General features: G+C 35.8%; 1 protein-coding gene across 6 annotated transcripts in view; it reads left to right on the plus strand.

Moving 5' to 3' along the window:
* ARMC3 (armadillo repeat containing 3) overlaps positions 1-19,091 on the plus strand; it is a 104,106-nt gene that overhangs the window by 43,476 nt on the left and 41,539 nt on the right. For all 6 annotated transcript variants that reach the window (XM_033100504.1, XM_033100503.1, XM_033100502.1 and 3 more), the window contains 2 exons: positions 6,396-6,548; positions 6,650-6,755. In XM_033100504.1, the coding sequence (XP_032956395.1) occupies positions 6,396-6,548; positions 6,650-6,755 (259 nt within the window). The remainder of the gene's footprint in view (positions 1-6,395; positions 6,549-6,649; positions 6,756-19,091) is intronic.

Raw genomic sequence — 19,091 nt, forward strand, 5'->3', positions numbered from 1 at the left:
GAATAGTCAAGAGTAGTGTACTTTTCCAAGAGGACCTGTGAACGTTTGTTGCCATCATACTTATATGACCGTTCAGTTGGGTTTAGAATTCTTGTGTTGTAACATTATCTCAAATTTCTGTGAACCTTGCTTTTGTGGAGTCTGAATCTGATTTCCATTCTTTTGTATATAAGATGCTTTCTTTTTGTATTTGGGTAGAACCCTTTATCCTATGGTTCAAAAATTTTGCGAAAATGTGTCTGAGACTCTCTCTGTCTGCTGATAAAGCCTTTTGATCTCCAGAATCATGTTTTATTTTTCCTAAGGAAACAATATTTTCTATTATACTTTTTATTATTGTTTTTGTTCAATTTAATATTTTGCCCCAGGACTATTTATTATCTTTAGACCATCTCTGTTCTCTTTCTTCCACAACTATCACACACTCTTTCATCATTTTGGTTTTTAATGTTTTCTTCACCATGGAATGAGGAGTGCTCTGCCAAGGCCTGGTTTTGATAGACAAGGCTTATGTGGTGCCTTTAGCCTATTTCCCCATCAATTGAGAAAGCAATGGAATCCTCTAGCCCAGTTTTGGATGATGATAAGGCTTCTCTCTAATGTGGCATTGCAGAACTAACATGCTATTTTCTCCTGGTCCCACTGGTTATATAGGAGGAAGTTGATAAAAGTTTGGAGCATTCTGAGGAGCCTATAATTTTTTTTTTTAATTTATTGGGGTGACAATTGTTAGTAAAATTAGATAGATTTCAGGTGTGCAATTCTGTATCACATCATCCATAAATCACACTGTGTGTTCACCACCCAGAGTCAGCTCCCCTTCCATCACCATACATTTGATCCCCCTCACCCTCATCCCCCACCCCCCAACCCCCTTACCCTCTGGTAACCACCAAATTACGTTCCCCAGATTAATTTTCAAACCCGTGGCCATCCTGTGGTCACCGACTGCCCTCCAATCCCCTCACCCTCCCCCCCACCCCCCACCCCTCCCGCCCATCTAGCAACCCTCAGTTTTTCCTCTTTGTCTCCAAAACTGTTTCTGATTAGTTCATTCACTTATTCTTTTCTTTAGAATCCGCAAATAAGTGAGATCATATGGTATTTGTCTTTCTCTGTCTGACTTATTTCACTTAACATAATGTTCTCTAGGTCCATCCATGTTGTTGCAAATGGTAAGATTTCTTTCTTCTTTATGGCTGCGTAATACTCCATTGTATAAATGTACCACAGTTTCTTAATCCAGTCATCGGCCATACCACCCTGAACGCACCCGATCTCGCCTATAATTGTTCATTGACCACATGTAGTTTATGGAAATTTGTTTCTTCCTCTTTTGTCCCTGCTCACGGCCTTTTTTTTCCTCCTTTTCTTCTTCATCAACCTCTTTGAAAAACTAATCAATTTTAAATAACTCCACATCTTCATCTTATCTCCATCAGCCTCCTGCATGTGACTTCTGCTTGCACCATTCCACAAAAACAGTCCTTGTAGAATTTGACCTTGACCTCCCAACTCCCAAACCCTACAGATACATCTTCAGTCTTTTCCTTACTTGATCTCTTTGTGGCGTTCCACACTGTTGATAGCCCCCTCCTCCGGAAAACTCTTTTATCCCTTGATCACCACAATACCCATCTTCTCTGATGACGATTCTAATCATCAGACCCACCTTTTGACTTTACCTCGCATTCACCTATCATGTCAGTATTAAACTTGCCTTCCCTATCTTCTGTCTTGTCTCCCTGAGAATCTCACTTGTGACTGACGTTTCAGCTGGCTTCTTTGCTTATGAATCCCAAATCTGTATCTAATTATGACCTGTCTTCTGACTTCTTGCCTATATTTCTGATGACTTCCAAGAACATCAAACTATATTACCCGAACTCAACTTTTGAGGAGTCTGTAATTTCTTTGAAAATATGATGAAAAAGTTTTCCCCTCTCCCCCCACCAAATGCAGATATGCACAACATTCTGCATATAATTTCAGGGCGTTTGTGGACTGCTGGAACCCGTCTATGCCTTCAGGATCCATGGGCTCCAAGTCCCTAACTGTTGGACTAGAATAAACAGGATCAAGTCTAGATGCCTTAGCTTGGAATCAGAGATTCGTCCGTACTATCATATGGCCATTGGTTATCAGTTTGTTCTTGCTCAGATCCATTGTGCTGTGGAGCATATAACTTATGTTAGACCACAATTTTTGTACATATTTGCTCTGGTTTAGGCCTTTAGTCTGAATTCTGATTTTGAAAATCCTATTTTGACCTGTTGGTATCCACATTCTTCAAATGGCTAGGCTCAAAGGAAAAATCAAATTTTCTAATTCTGTTGCTTTTTGAGGTTTCTATAAGATAACTGGTTTTTACATCTTCCTGTAAGACATTTTAAAATGTACTTTCTCATGCTTTAACCTAGTATAGCCTATTCTGCTTTAAATATACTACTAGTTTTCTTAAAGCATAGCCTTCATCTATCCTTGGTATTGTAGGTTAAAGCAAAAAGCTGTACGTGAACTCAGGTAGTCTGACCTGCTACTTTAGAATATCAAGCAAACACAGGACAAAAGCTAATTTCCATTGCTTAGCAGAACCACCATTTTCCAGATGGGATGAGATTTACATCTACCCTAACGTCATTCGACTAGCTGCCCATGTGTATGATAGTAGCAATCCTTCACTGTTGTCTTGCAGGTTTTATCTGTTCCTGTAAAAGCTTACATTTTATAACTCAGCTTGCTCAACTGGAAACTATTCTCTATCTTTCTGACATAGTCTACCTTCCTTCCTAAACTGTGTCCACTTTTGGTGACTGTACAAACACTAGGAAAGTGTGTTAAGTGAATCTGCAAGTCTAAGGGGTGAAGAGATGGTTTCATTTTCTTACAGCCTAGGAGATATCTGGTCTGAAAGCTTGAGACTTGGAGCCTCTAGAGAGATAAATGATTCCACAAAGATTCAAGCTTTTTCTTTGTCCACATATCCCAATAAATCCTCAAGCATGAACCCTCTCCTGATTGGAAGGACAGAGCTTTGAAAACATGTCTCTATTCCAAGCTTCTCCAGAAGCAGAATCCCCCTAAGGACTTGGAACTGCCTTAGCCATGCGTTTTGGGTACAGCTGCACACTCTGCACAGAGCACAATACTAGCTCAGAACCAATATCCTGTTCCCTAGAGCCAGTGCTAGAGGATAGATAGGCATCTTCCTTGTTTACCTGATTATTCTCTTCTATTTTTGTGAATTTATTTACCTTTTAACGCTGTTTACCTGGCCAGATCCACAATAGCTACCTCTCCCTCCGTCTCAATTCTAGATTGGGCCTTCTTTTCAGGTCCTATCTGTATTTCTTGTCTACCCTTTTTTATGTCAATTGTTACCTGCCTTGACCTCTCTCTGCCAGACCCAGCTAGATCTGGCATGCCTTATTTTATTTTAGACATGCCTTATTTGATATTAGTAACAATGATAAACTCTAAAAATTCATCAGGTTTAACAAAGTTATCTCCTAATATTTCTGTGTTGAAAGTAAATAATCATGGAGAACTTTTAAAATAATGAAAATAATTAGAAAACTCCATTCATAACTAGGTTTTAAAAAATATTGCTCCTTATGCTGTTGTTAAGAACAATATAATCATTGATATTCATTTATAACATTTTTTCTTTACTTTCTATAATCATCAAAGATTTTTGCGGCAACAACTATATACTTTTATAGTGCCAGGTGGGTACTGGACTAATCTGGGGGAATCACTGCATAAATTATCGAAATGTCTAACCACTATGCTGTACACCTGAAACTAATATGAAATAATACTGAATGTCAACTGTAACTAAAAAAATAAATAGCTTAAACATTTTTTTTTTTTTTTTGTAGGCTAGGTTATGCAATGCCATTGACATTGTATGTCAAAAATACAGCTGAAACACACAAACACATAATACATTCTTTAGGTTTGGTGGTTGAATAGTTTTAACATGCATCACCACCATGGAAAGCCCAAATCAGTATGCCTTTGACCCAGCACCAGAAGGAGGAAGGTGTTAATTACCACGTTGCCACAAGGTTTATGAACTGACATTAACATCTCAGCAGGAGCAGAGGTGACACAATAGCAATTTCTGAGAAGAGGTGAAGAAAAGCATCATTATATACAGATTTATTTTCAGTTACAAAACCTCGTGCTTTTTATTTTAGTGATACTGAACAAATACTATTTTTGAATGACATTCCTCTATTAGTAGCAGAATTATGCTGCCATCTTTATTATCTGCATAATTAAAACATAAATACTTCTTGGTGTAGCAATTCAATGAGGGTACTTGGTTAATATGCTAATTCATCTTTTAAATCTATCATAGCCACACTGCCATCAGCATTTTTGAAGTTTGGTGAACACAGCTGGATTTCGAGAATACTATCAGCAGGGTTGAGAAACTAATTGCCCACAGTATTTAAATTACTTTAAAAATCTTTGCGATAATTGCATATACACTGTTTTTTGAATGCAACAATTATATACTCAAAAGTTAGTCTTTTCAAATTAATTCTTTTGGCTGATTTTCCTGATAGAACCTGTGCTTAGAATATTCTGTTTAGTAAAATTGATTTAGAGCCATTAGGGAAGTGTTAATTATAAATCTAAGCATTTTAGGTCAGATACTGTAGAAAAGTTTCAGATCTTATTTATTCAGAGAAAACTAATAAGGCCTACATATATTTTAAAACATCTTAGAAGCCACGTATTTCAGATTTAAATGTTAATCAAAGCTTTTTTAATGAAACCGTTATGGCCTGCTTGAATTCTAATTTTTAATGAAAGGAGCAAGGGATTAAAATGATAGGATTACAGGACATGGTTCATTATTGGTTTAAGATGAATGAACAAAACTGAGTAATTTAGCTTGTGCCAGATATGGCCAGATCGTTCAGCATACATCTAGGTATCAGATGAACAAAGGCTAAAAGTATTTGCAAATATGGTGGCATCTGAATGTGATACTGCTTCTGTGAAAGGGATGACTTAAAAAATTACGGTTGAAAGAAGACAGAAATATCTTAACTTTAAAATGCAAACCTAGTTGAGATAATTTCTGAAGAAAAACACAAGTTAATTAAAATATGTATAAGGAATGAATTACTTGCACATATAGATGTCGTAATCTAAATTAGTATTAACATTTTTTGCAGACTTTTATTTTAACAGAATATTGTTCTCTTATATATCAACATCCTAATAGGACATATCACACATTCTATTTTAATCATGTAAATTGACTTTATAAAGGTTAATTAACGGAGAATCAAACCAACGACAAAATTTTATGAAGAAACTGTAAATAAATTAGCAAGGAATTATTTGTAAGCTGTTTTTTTTCAAAGTAGTCAGTGTTACTTCTTATGGCATTAAAACTGAGTTTGGTTTAACATATATTTTCTAGTACATGCTTTTTAATGAATAGTAACTTATTTAGAATTAACGCTAGAACACACACACAAAAATTAGGTTTTCATGTTCTAATTTAGTTTAATGCAATATTTGCTTTAGTATAGTAATGAGATTGTCATTTATTTTTTTAAAACTCAAACGAAATAAAGAGAAGAACATTAGGGAACAAAAAGAACATTAAAAATACTTTGGTTTTTAATTTAGTGTTTTATAATGTGGTGAATATCATGGTATGCACTTTGAGTCATAACTATTTGTTTCAAATAAACAAAACTATGCTAATATATGTTTAGATTAAGTTTCTGGTAATTTAGCAATTAAATCACTATATTAATTTTTGCTGCATCAGCACGTATTGCAACTTAAGATAAAAGATGATTATGATTTTTTATATGAAATTATAAATTCCTTAAGACTTGGAATTTATTATTTTATTATTTATTAATTTTATTATTATTTATATTATTATTTATTATTATTTAAGACTTGGGATCATACTTTATTACTCATTTTTACTTTTTCCTCTTCTCTTGAGCATCCAGCTCACCAGTACATCTTAGGCATTTTTCAAAGATTGCATTTATATTTAGAATAAACATCAAATAAATAGGTTTTTATCCTTAGCGAGATGATAGGATGTGTGAACACAGCACCATGTCAGGCACACGATTGGTGTTAAATAGTTCTTGCTAAATCTGAAACTTGCCATAGCATTGCTATCACATAAGGGAATAGGAAAAAAGGCACTAACCATGATTCATGGTGCAGAATCCTGCTCTAAAGGTTAAATAGGAATAGACTTCGTTTGGTTTAGACTCTTTGTGACTAAAGCTAGCAAATAGTTTGAATTCCTGTCATGTTTTGGATAGGGAAGTAGTAATATTTGCAGACAGTTTTTGCAGAAAAATTCTGATTTTTTTCCCCCTTTTGGTTTATGAAAGCTGAAAACAGAAAACTTTTTCACGAACAAGAAGTTGAAAAGTGCCTTGTAGCCCTTCTGAGTTCTGAAAGCGATGGAACGAAAATTGCTGCTTCCCAAGCTATTTCAGCAATGTGTGAGAATTCAGGCAGCAAAGAATTTTTCAATCATCAGGGTAAGCAAACTGGAAGGAACCATTTTGTACATTTTTAGGTGACCATATTCTAGTTTACGTGGATGTTGGTAAAGTCACATTTTACATTTTTTTTGCTGCAGGGATTCCACAGTTAATTCAGTTGCTAAAAAGTGACAATGAAGAAGTAAGGGAAGCTGCTGCCCTGGCCCTGGCCAATCTGACCACTTGCAATCCTGCAAATGCCAAGTAAGTACAAAAAGATTCTGCCTGTGTGGGCTATCAGAGTCAAAGAAGTGCTCATTTTAATACTTTGGCTTTCCAAGCAGTTTACCTATTCTTTCATTTGGTCCATCTTGGGATAAAACCTTTATGAAAACCTCAGGAACCTTTATGAAAATAAGTCATCAGGTAGGCCTGTTTTGCAAAGGTCCTGTCATATGCTGCATAACGACATTTTGGTCAATAACCATGCACATGTATAATGGCAGTCCCAGGAGATTATAATGGAGCTGAAAAATTGCTATTGCCTAGTGACGTTTTAACCATCGTCAAGTCGTAGGGCAACACATTACTCACGTGCTTGTGGTGACGCTGGGGTAAACAAACCTGCTGTGCTGATTAAAAGCACCGTATACAATAGTTTTACTGTAACTTTTCTGTGTTTAGATAGGTTTATGTACACAAATACCATTTAGATACACAAATATTTATAGTATTCAGTACAGTAATATGCTGTACAGGTTTGTAGCCTAGGAGCATAAGCCATACCATACAGCCTAGGTGTGTGGTAAGCCAGACCATCCAGGTTTATGTAAGTGCACTCTAGGGTATTCACACAATCACAAAACCGCCAAAGGACACATTTCCAAGAATGTATTTCCATCATTAAGTGACACATGACTATTATAAAATCTTGACTGTTTCTGGGCTAGTTTGGAAAATGTGCAGGCAACTTGATTTAGGTCACAGGCTAACTCTTGTGGAAGGTTCTAGTACAAATTAAACTGGATAATGCTGTCTTAAAGACAATATTGTATAACAACATTTGATAAATCTAGAAAAAAACTTAAAAGATCCATTTTAAAATGGCATAAACTTTAGATAAATCTATAAACATTTAAAAAGTCAATTTAAGACAACATATTATGGTAAATACTACAAAGGAAGGTTGGAAAGGAGTGTCCTCTGTATTCTAAGCACTATGGTATGTGATTTATACTCATTGACAAATTTAGTTATCAAGATAATCTATCATCTATTGAGGAAACTGAGGCTCTGCAAAGTTACCTAATGTTCCTGGGTATAAATATTTATTATAATAGCTGAGCTAGAAATTAAACCCAGGTCTGTTGGACTCCAAAGTCTATATTCTTTTCTCTACAGAAGTTAAGACTGCCTTATAAAACAGTAAGAATTTCTTGACGGTAACTTTTATAAATAAAATAATTATATACTCTCCCTGTATCTCATCTTGTACATGTGCTAGGGTTCTCTAGAGAAATGGAACCAATAGGAAATAGAAAGATAGATAGATAGATAGATAGATAGATAGATAGATAGATAGATAGATAGATAATAGATAGATAGATGATAGATAGATAGATAGATAGATAGATAGATAGATAGATAGATAGATAGATAGACAGATAGAGGTTTTATATATAGGAATTGGCTTACACAATTATAGAGGCTGAAAAGTCCCATGACCTGCTGTTTGCAGTCTGGAGATTCAGGAAAGGTGGTGGTGTAATTCAGTCCAAGACTAAAGTCCTGAGAACCAGGGACTTGATGTCCGAAGACAGGAGAAGATGATTGTCCCAACTCAAGCAGAAGAGCAAATTCATCCTTCCTCCTCCTTTTTTTTGTGCCATTCAGGCCCTCAATGATTAGATGATGCCCACCTACATTGGTGGCAGGGGTAGGGAGAGTGGGGGGATAGAAGGGGTATATTTACTCAGTCTGCTGATTCAAATACTAATCTCTTCCTGAAACTCCCTCACATACACACTAAAAAATAATGTTTGCCAGCTATCTGGGCATCCCTTAGCTCAGTCACGTTGACACATGAAATTAACCATCACAATACATTAGTTATTAACTTGCGTATATTATTGTTTTGTAGTATTGTGTTTAAAATTACCTTTTTCTAACTTGAAATAAATCCTCCACCACTGCCATCATATATTTAACCTATTTCTTACCCTTTCTTTCCCTTTCTTTACTCCCACACAAATATTTTAATGCAATGACGAAAAATCTAACAATGCACGATAAAAACATAGCCGAAATGTATAAACATCAAAACAAAATTGTGTTCCTCTAATAGCTAGTCTTTACACAGTAATTTCCTAAATTCAGGGTCATCATCATCCATATGAAAGCACACAAATTTCTAGAATATTGAGTCATAATATATAGCAATTTGAAAATAGCATATTGAGAGGTTTTTTCCAGTATAATCATGCCAGTGCAAAAATCTTATCAGTGGCACTAAAATACTTCCATCTCCAGTGCATTTAGATTTATATATTATCGAGAATACTTTAATAGGCCTCCAGAGTGTATAGATGTCTTGATTTGATGTGAGAATGTCTGGCTTTTACTGTTTCACAGTTTTATATAAAATCATAGAAAATTAGGATGGTAAGTAGTTCTAAAAGAGGCTGCCAACAGACTTTCTCTTTCAATTACCTATTTCACAGATTTTTGTCATCTGACTGTACAGTTCCATTCTATCAACATAGAAAAGTCAATTAGGACAAAATGGTGCTTGATATCTATGATATCAACATTAGTTTTGTAATTTGATTTAATTTTTAAATTAAAAAAAAATTTTAATTGCTGCTATTTCTTTAACCTATTATATACTGTCCATTCTGAGTTTTGTTTTGTTTTTTTCAGCTTGTGTTTGGTAAGGGATATGAGACATGAATGAAAGTGGTTTTATGGATATTCTTTGAGGCCTACATAGTTTTACTTTGGACTTTCTAAAAGTAAATGTTTTTGAGGAGGAAATGCTTTTGAGGAGGAAATGGAGTCAGAGTTGACATGTTTGTGCCAAATGCTGAAGACTGGAGCTGAAAAAAGATTTTATAGTCAATCAAAAAGAATGAAAACAAATAAGCCATGTTCAATGATCCTTCCAACAAGCTTCCTAGAGTATTTAACACAGAAGAGACAACAAAGATGACTGGTTACTTTGATAAAAAAATGTTTTCTACTTAGATTGTCTTTAAAACATTATTAGCTTAAACTCAGCATTAGTGAGTATTGCCAGCAGTCCATTCCACTGTGTTTCCTAGCAAAGCGCTATAGGACTGAGGTCCAGTCATGGTTCTGCAGCCAGAGTGGCCAGACTTGGGGGTTAGAAACAATGAGAAAGTCGCTTTTCCACAACACCTAAATAAGAGAAGGAGGAAAACACCCAGAGCTCATGTCTTTCAGGTGCATTGGGTAACCATTTAGATACCTGATAATTTGCTAGCTTAATTTTGTTAAATGCACTTAAGAACTGAGAATTCTAATTTTGTTTGTTAAAATCTAACCCCTTCTCCAGGAAGTCTAGTATATGTCTGACATCATACAATTATTACAATATTATTGACTGTATTCCCTATGCTTTACTATTATATCCCTGTGACTGTTTTTATATCTGACACGGTGTACATCTTAATCCCTTCCACTTTTTCATTCATCTCCCCAAACTCCCTCCCATGTGGCAACCATCAGTTTGTTCTCTGTATCTATGAGTTTGTTTCTGTTTTGGGGTATTTACTTCATAAGTTATAAAATGTCTAATCACTATGTTGTATACCTGAAACTAATATAATATTATATGTCAACTGTAATTGAAAATTTTGTTAAATTAAAAATAATAATAATAAAGACAGAAGATGAAATTTTAAAAAAAGTAACCCCTTCTCCTACACTCATATCTTGTGCCTAAAATGGATTTCTAATTCTTAAATTCAGGGTACCTTCTGGAGTTGGAGGCTCATTTCATGAATTGAGTAAACACTGGCATGTTATGATAACATAAAATACTTTTCATTCTGTATTATGTGCCTAATACAGATTACTTAAAATGGATAAAAATATGAAAAGGCAATGAATAAGAATAAAAAATAACTATTAGAAGGCATAGGAAAAGAGGACAAGAACAGCCAGATGTACGTAAAGTGATAGAAGAAGAAAGAAAAGTAAAATTACTTTATAAGTGAATAAATAAAAAGTGAGAAGGCTAAAACAACCCCCATATAAAGAAATAGATGAAAATGCAACCCAAGGAGCATTAATGAATTTTAAATAAAAATGTAATCCATTTAATTAATTTGGACACCATTATCCATTCTTTCTGGATTCACTGCTGATCTCTTTGACAATTCTCAATTTGTAATCCTTTTTGGAAAGCAAAAAGTTAATCTTTGAAAGAGGTAATGTTATTTTCAGCTAAATTTCATGTTATATTTACCTGTACTCTTCTATGCAATTAGTCATATCAAAGTTTTGCATTACTTATGCAAGTACCTGAGAGAATTATTCTTGGTTGATATTCTTCAGAGGGGCAGATCTTACATATTATAATAATATTTTCAACTATTAATTTATAACATCACTGCCATCTGTTGGGTCCAATCAGAATGAGAGTTTTTAAGTTATCCCAAGAATGAAAAGGGTTCAATGTTTTTCATTTCTTTCTGCTAACACTAACTAAATTTTGAGTATTGGTAAATTATGAAAAAATTAGAAAATAGTGTGATTATTGACTAGATATTTTTTTCAAAATATACAATTATTTTAGGAAAACAATGAATAAAGTAAAAATATAAAAAGTAACAATCATAATTATTTTAATACTTACAGATAAGTAAGTAAAAACTGTGGTTTTGTTATAGAAAATCCATAGTCAAGTCTACAGTTTACATAAAGATCATACGAATTCTGATTCTTCATTCTTATTCTGTACTATCTTCACAAAGAACTGGGTGATTTCCCTAAATCTTGAGACCCCTTTTATCTCCATTTCCTTGTTTTTATTTTTTATTTTTTATTTTGATACCCTTCCTTAACTTCCCACAACAAAGTTCAAATGGGAACAAAAATAGTGGTTACTTAAAAAAAAAAAAAAAAATTGATTGATTGCTGGGCCACTGCTGGCCTCCACAATAGCAGAAACAAAGAGCTCCTCTCTAGGGACTGTCCTGCTATTGTGTGACGTCTGATCAGGATTACAACAGAGGAAGTGAGGAAACAGTAAGGAGTACACCCCAAAAGAACTCCAGAAAGAGACAGAATGCCCCCAAACTATATGGATGTACGTTTGAGTGCTTTGGGAACTTTTGAATGTCCTCATTATATACGGATGACCTGTCATTTTGTGTTATCAGTATTAATATTTCTCTTCACTAACATAAAAATAAAACATTGACTAAATAATTTTAATACCTAATAGAATTATTCATGGAGAACCATGCTTAAGAAAGCCAGGCAATTTGTAGAGAAAATGTTTAAAGGGTATGCCACATCCAGAACCTCACAGAGTAAGTACATCAAGAAAAGGCAGTGGTTACTTCATTTATTCAGTGACTCAAAGCCTATCAGTCAGGTCAGTATTGTCAGGGAAGGGCCTGACCTTAAGTGACGTCTGGGAATGTAAAAGCTCTCTGGTGTGTATAGAAAGCACACTTTTTTGTGTTTGTTTGTTTGTTTTTCATTCACACCCCATTAAATAGAGTTGAGGGAAGGCCATGTATTTGTATATTTATTTTTACCATTTCTTTTCATTTATTTTATTCTATAAATTTAAGTATAGACTAATGCTATTTCTTAAAATTGTTCATATTTTATTGTTCATTTAAGGCTGTAGTGCAGTGAGTGATGATAGTCATTTAGAAGGGAAGAAAACCTACCTCCCTTAAAATTGGCAAAATACCACAAGTTTCACTCCCCCTTCTCCATTCCACTAGAGGGATATCTACCTTTGAGATGGCTAGAGATGTGTACTATCACTCTTTGAAAATAAATTTTAACGTCTGTTCCAGATCATACGTGTTGGCCAATATGCACAGATTCCTTTAGAATAAGTAATCTTGTCACTTAGAATACTTTTTAGTTAAAGAAACATTGACCATAGAAATAATCCACGGTGATATATAAAATTAAAATACAGTCCCATGAAAAATGCAAACTCCGGTTATAGACCCGATATATCAATTGGACTTAATAACGCTACAGTTGTGTAATTATTGTATGTGTTGCGTAGGGTTTTTCACAGGGAAATATTTTCAGTTCTATTTTCCCAACAGTGAAAGGAATTGTGTCTTCATACTGACCCCTAGTGGCAGTTTGGGAGGAAGTTGGGGGAGGGGCAAAAAAGGTAATGGAAGAATTGCTCTGCAGTTTAGTGAAACGCCCACTAATTTAATTTGAAACACTCTCCAGCGTGTCTAGAATAATATTTTAAAACATTGTTAAAAGATTGTGATCTGGAAAGCATTTCATTATGATGCTTTTAAAGAGATAATATTCTACTGCTAAAAGTGTTGGCGACTTGAATGTGTAGCTGAAAAATGTCTGAAAATGAAAATTTCACACTCACATGCAAATTTGGAAGTATGATGATATTTTCCCATGGTCTAAGAAATCTCGACAGGATATAGGGAAATGTCTGTCTTTGTGTCTCACCGAGTATGAGCAGATGACAACGACAGCTGGCATGTGTGGGCCAGGCATTGAGCTAAGTACTCGAAATGGGATGTATCATTAAATCTTGGAAGCAGTTCTATGGGGTAGGGGATATTATCGTCATGGCCACTTTGCAGATGAGGACACAGAAGCACGGTCTTTGTTCAAGGTCAAAGGTGGGGTGGACACTCAACACCGAGGCAGTCTGCCTGGTCGGTCCATAGGGAGCTTGCAGGAGTTGAAGCTCTTAGCTTCTACCCTTGCAACTTTCTCTCTCTGTCGCCTGCTTACTGCCTCCTTGACTCTGAACTTCTCCAAATCTTCCCCACCGAAATGTTTCCCTTAGCTGTACTGATGTCTCTGAATTCCTCCAGACTAGAATGGCCAGGGTTCCTTGAATGCTAATAGGCACCTATGGAAGAGTGAGTTTTCATCCCTTCCTTTCCTTTCTACCCTCCTTCCACCTTTTTCCCACGTATCTCTCCCCATTATCCTTCCTTTCTTCCTCCTCTTCCTCTTCTTCCTCTTTTCCTTCCTCCTATAAAGAGCAAGAAAAAGGGAAAACATGTATCCAACGGCTGGTAAGAATTTCCCACTATGCTATAAATCCAAGTGTTTTCCTTCATTTCTCATTCCCTATGAGAATGATGAAGTGAATGAAATAGATTCTAGCTTATTTTTTTTTCTAGAAAATGCTGTACTTTTTGAAGCTTAAGAGATTGATAATTATAACAAAGGTAATGGACGAAAAGTCAGAACACCATGGTTTTGATCCTGTGTCTATTGATTGAATGGCTTTGCAAGCAAGTTTTTAAGTCTCTCTAAATTTCACCTTTCTTAACTATAAAACAACAACAAAAAAGTGAATCTAGATTATCAATTGTATTTTGTGCCTCTGAGTGATTCCCTTCTACCATTATCACAGAGAATCTGGAACACAACTTCCACTAGGGACTAGATGGGACCATGCTTTACTACTGTTATCATTTTATCCCCAAAGCTAAGGAACTTATTACCTATAAATTTACTCGTAGGTTTCTTTTGTAACTATGTCACCATTATTTGGGTGTTTTTATGTGTTAGGCACCATTCTAGGCTGGAGGGCTACAGTAGGGAATACGACAAAGTTTCCATGAAACTGCTTTCATGAAACTAATATTTCAGTCAGGGAGACAGACAATACATGAAAAAATTTAAAAAGGTAATTTCAGAAGTGATAACAGTATAGATTAAATAAAGCAACACAATGTCACAGAGAGGGACATGAATGACACCGGGGTTGTGAAAGGGATCATAGGGAATGACACAGAGCTCATCAAAAAAGTCCGCTTTGAAGAAGTGTCATTAGAGCTGATGAGAATAAGCCAGTCCTGGCAAGTGCCAGGGGATTTTTATTTGCTGTCACACTAGAGCATTCAGCGTCTTTATTATTCAGTTAAGAAAATCAACAATGTGGTATCTCTAATTATTTTGGGATTGTGTCCCTTGTCATCTACAGATATGTAAATAGACTGATTTCCAGGCTAAACAGAAACATTTGGTAACTGCAAAAGCCATTTATTATGAGTATTATAACACCTTGACCATTATTCCTATTGTAGCAGGAGACAAGTCAGCCATGTAAAATGAAAACCGTTGTTCTTTCCTCATGGCAGCTGGTTAATTATTGGCAGGCATTCCAGCTTTTGAAACAGAAGGTGGCATGTATGGAAGTGAAGTATTATGGCTGGATAGATAGGTCAATAAGGATTCCATGTCACTTGTAAGAAAATTACATTTGATTTCCCTAGACTTTGATTGACAGCCTCATAATGGGTGACAAAAGCCTGCATGCTGTTTGTAGAGGTGCTGAGTTAGCATGCACTAGTCTCTTTGCAACTAGCATTTCTCTCTTGAGAAACCATGATGTCAAAGCAACTGTGGCAGAAAAGCACATTCTGAAAGTCTCAAAATCATGCACTAAGGCACATCAGTATAATAGAAACAATTTGGTTTCACATACTTAAAATTTTTTTTTTGCATTATTCTTATTTTGCTGTAAGTCACAAAACTTCACACGTTTGTGTCCCTGACTGGGTTTTACTTCAATAATTATGTTACTTAAAAACTCTTTGTGTTAAACATTTGCCTGCAACTAATTGTGATTTCTCCCTCACTACTGATAAGCTTCTTTAAATAATATTTCCTAAAAAGGAGAAAATTCTCCTGGCAACTTTTGTCAATCCTGGAGTTCAGCCAGAGTTCGAGGGCACATATTGCAGTCTTCTGCAGCTGTGGGGCTACAATAGGGTCATAGCTGTTTTGGTCAGAAATTGATCAATTTAACGAACACTCGACATCTTGGGTCATTACCTTCGTTGAAAAACTGGCTGCAACAAGAGTCAGGAATCCTGTTCACAGCATTCCAAATCTGGCTGCAATAACCAGGGGACCTGTTTCTCATAATGGCAAGTGTCCCACCCCCAAACACCTGTATTGACTCACCCGGAGCCTACAAGGCTTAGACACGCCAACCCAGAGTCACTGTGACATATGCACCTCTCCTGACCACTTGCAGTGTCTCTGCTGCCAATATGTCTTCCTTCGTATGACAAAACTCACGGAGACATATGAAATGTCATGCTGGTGGGAATGGTTGCAATCACTGTTAACAAACAAGGTTCTGATTGCCAATACTACCATCTGTTCCATCAGGTTCCTCATATTACCCTGTATGTGGGCTCTGTTAAACAGATTTTCGTACTGCCCAAGGTCACCCTTGATTCATGTAACTAGACTTTGCAGAGGGGTTAAGTGGGAAACTGCAGCAAGGATCAAATTCTGAGAGGTAGCAAATAATGTCATCTAATGACACAACCAACATAGAGTCAACGATGTCTGCAAAGACAAAATATAGACATCACTTGATATATAAAATAGATGAATCCCAAAGAAGTTTTCCAAAGTGCAAGATAAACTCCATATAAAAATTATTTCACTATATAATTACACTATATAATCATTGGGGGTGGGGAAGAAATAACCTGATTTCAAGAGCAGCTATAAATGACACAAGTCGAGATCCCAGTTTTGTTGGGTCCTGTCCCTTCTTGCAAACTTAAAGCTGAGCTGAGTACTTTTCCCTCATCCCTTCTCGACACCCACAGAGGTTTTTTTCATCATTCCCTTTGAGTTGATTGCAGACAATTAAAATACATTGATCTCGTCAGTACTGGGGATATAAATAAGACTCAAACACTGCCAGGTACAGACATAGCAAAGAGGAGGGAGTCATCAACAAGGAGGGGCAGTGAAGGTTACAGATGGCTTTGCAGAGAAACAGATGATTGAGCAGGTTTTGAAGGATGAGCTTGAGTTCCTCAGGCAGGGGTGCGGGAGGGATAGGGAAAGGTGTTTTGGGCAAAGGGAACAGGTATGCAAAGGCAAGCAGACATGAAATTGCACAGTATTTTCAGTGAGCCGAAAATAGACACTATTTGAGTAATTGAATTTTCCCTTAATTATGTTCTTAGTGCCCATGCTTTTGCATTGTGGGGTTTGGACTTCCATGAAAAACTTTGTGCTGAATTCCTTTCCATAACAAGTGCTGTGAAATAATATTTCCAGATTGCTACTGATTGTGAACATTTGTGCCGAACGTCATTTTTTAAACAAAAAGAAGTGTAAATATGTTTAGCAAACAAATGCTCTGAGCTCGTGTAAAAAAGAGAACCTAGTTTGGGGAACAAGAAATGCTTTCTTGAGGAAGAGACATTTGTACTGACCCTTGAAAAATGAGTGGGATTATCCAGGGGGAAGAACAAGTCAGGAAGTGGGAGCAACATATGGAAATTCCCTGAGTTGAGACAAAGCCTGCCATATTGCAGGTTGTCAGACAGGCCCAGTGCACAGGGCAGCCAGAAGGGGTGGTATGGCAGGTGGGCGGGGAGCAGAGGAGGCTCGGCCCCCACAGGGTCACAAGGCCATGTGAGAAATCTGAGGCCTCATCTAAGCAATGGGAAACCATCAAAGTTCTAACTAGCGGAGCGATATGATATTTATTATTTTAAAAGATCATTTTAGCTGTAAGATGGAGAAAAGATTGGAGGGGAAGAGGAGAGACCTGTCAGGAGAGTATTTATACCAACCCACAAGAGAGGATGCTGGACTAGGTTCAGTGAGAGAGATTGAGATGGAGCAAAGGGAGAGATTTGAGAAATATGGAGGAGGAAAATAGTCAGGATTGGTAATAGAATGGATACACATAACATGTCAAACTTCACTGATATAAACAGATGTTTTTATACATTTCCTTTGTTGGTGTTTAGCTTGGTTCTGTTTTCAACTTACATTTTAAACTCTTATTTGATTAAACTCCAATTGGATGGAGACTAATGATAGTAAATATCAGAAAATATTTTCAGATTATTGTGATGACATATGGCCCTATAATTCTGGATTTTGTAACAAAGCAGTTTGACTTCCGTCCCATTCATTTGGATAATGCTGTACTATCTAGGAAACTGAAATGTGTTTTAAAAATATGACAGGCTTTAGCTTGTGTATATATAAGACAGGGAAAAAGAAAATAGAATGTGTTGGGTTTGAAAGGCATGAAATTAAGCAAGTTTTTTTTAAGAAGTACAATTCTGCATTCTTTTTATAATTGAAATTAGGTTTGTTTGTTTTTTTAGGTAAGAATAATAGCTTGAGTTTTCACCATAATAATTTAAACTCAGTGATGCTTTTTACACTTAAACAGAGCTGCACATAAATTATGGGCAGATACGTATATATCACGGAGGTGGTTCTCCCAGCTGTGCGTGTATGATTCGTCTTTCTGTGCTGGCAGTTATGTTCAATTTAGTTAAAGCTATATTCCACTGTGTCCTAGAATCTTTGTGTGTTTTTTTTAAACAGCTAGGTTTTTATGTACTTCCCTTTACTGCTTCCATAAAAAGCAAAGAAAAGAGCAGAATGTGGATTAGAAATGAACCAAGGCCAAATATGATGTTGCGCAGAGAAAAGGAAAAGACAAAGCTCAAACAGAAAGGCTGTGAGCAGAGGCACACCTGATGAAAATCATTGTAGCTCCATGACCACATTTTTTTTTATATAAACAAGAAAAACTAAAACGATGCAGCATGACCCTATGTACTCACTTAAATTTTCTAAAAGCTCCCTGACACACACAAAAGACAAGGTCTTTGGGAATTTACTGATATGCGTTTACCTAATATACTTCTGGCTTCTGTCATGGATGCCACTGAAATATCTCCACTGTGTGCTCTTTCTTTACAAGATGTTTTAAAAAGTGAACATTGATTGTCAAAGGAAAAACCACTAAGTGACAAAGGATTCTTGCATTTTAGCCAAGGCATGTTTATAATGATTAAAAACTACAAAGTATTTGGTTTCAGGAATTGATTGCATTAAGTGCCTGAAAATAAATCAAAGGAAAAAAATGATTTTTGAAAAAGTTAAAATATATATTAATTAGAGTACATGCATAAATTAAAATTCTTGCTGGCAGTTTTTTTTCTTAATTCAGTGTTTCAACTGTAAGTTGAATATGCGAAGTTTCTGATAAACAAATATATGAGAGCCCCCAAATTTTCCCTTACTCATAAAATCAAATGACCACCATGTCAATTAACGATAGGAGAGAGAATTAAAAATGAAATTATGTTAGAAATGTTTATTTTATCCCCTAAGAAAGGAAATTAAATGCTGTCCCTCAGGTTATTATAGTGAGATGTAGGGCCTTCCTCTCAATATTTTTATATTAATAAATTTTCTTTACATGTCGTCTAAGAGATGCCTTCCCAGAGGCACCACAAAAAAGTGTTAAATATACACCAAGTATGGGAGAAATGGGACTAGGCGCTGACTTTGCCTTGGTATCAGTATGGTATTGTC

This window comes from Rhinolophus ferrumequinum (assembly GCF_004115265.2).
Source record: "Rhinolophus ferrumequinum isolate MPI-CBG mRhiFer1 chromosome 5 unlocalized genomic scaffold, mRhiFer1_v1.p scaffold_110_arrow_ctg1, whole genome shotgun sequence".
Classification (NCBI taxonomy): domain Eukaryota; kingdom Metazoa; phylum Chordata; class Mammalia; order Chiroptera; family Rhinolophidae; genus Rhinolophus; species Rhinolophus ferrumequinum.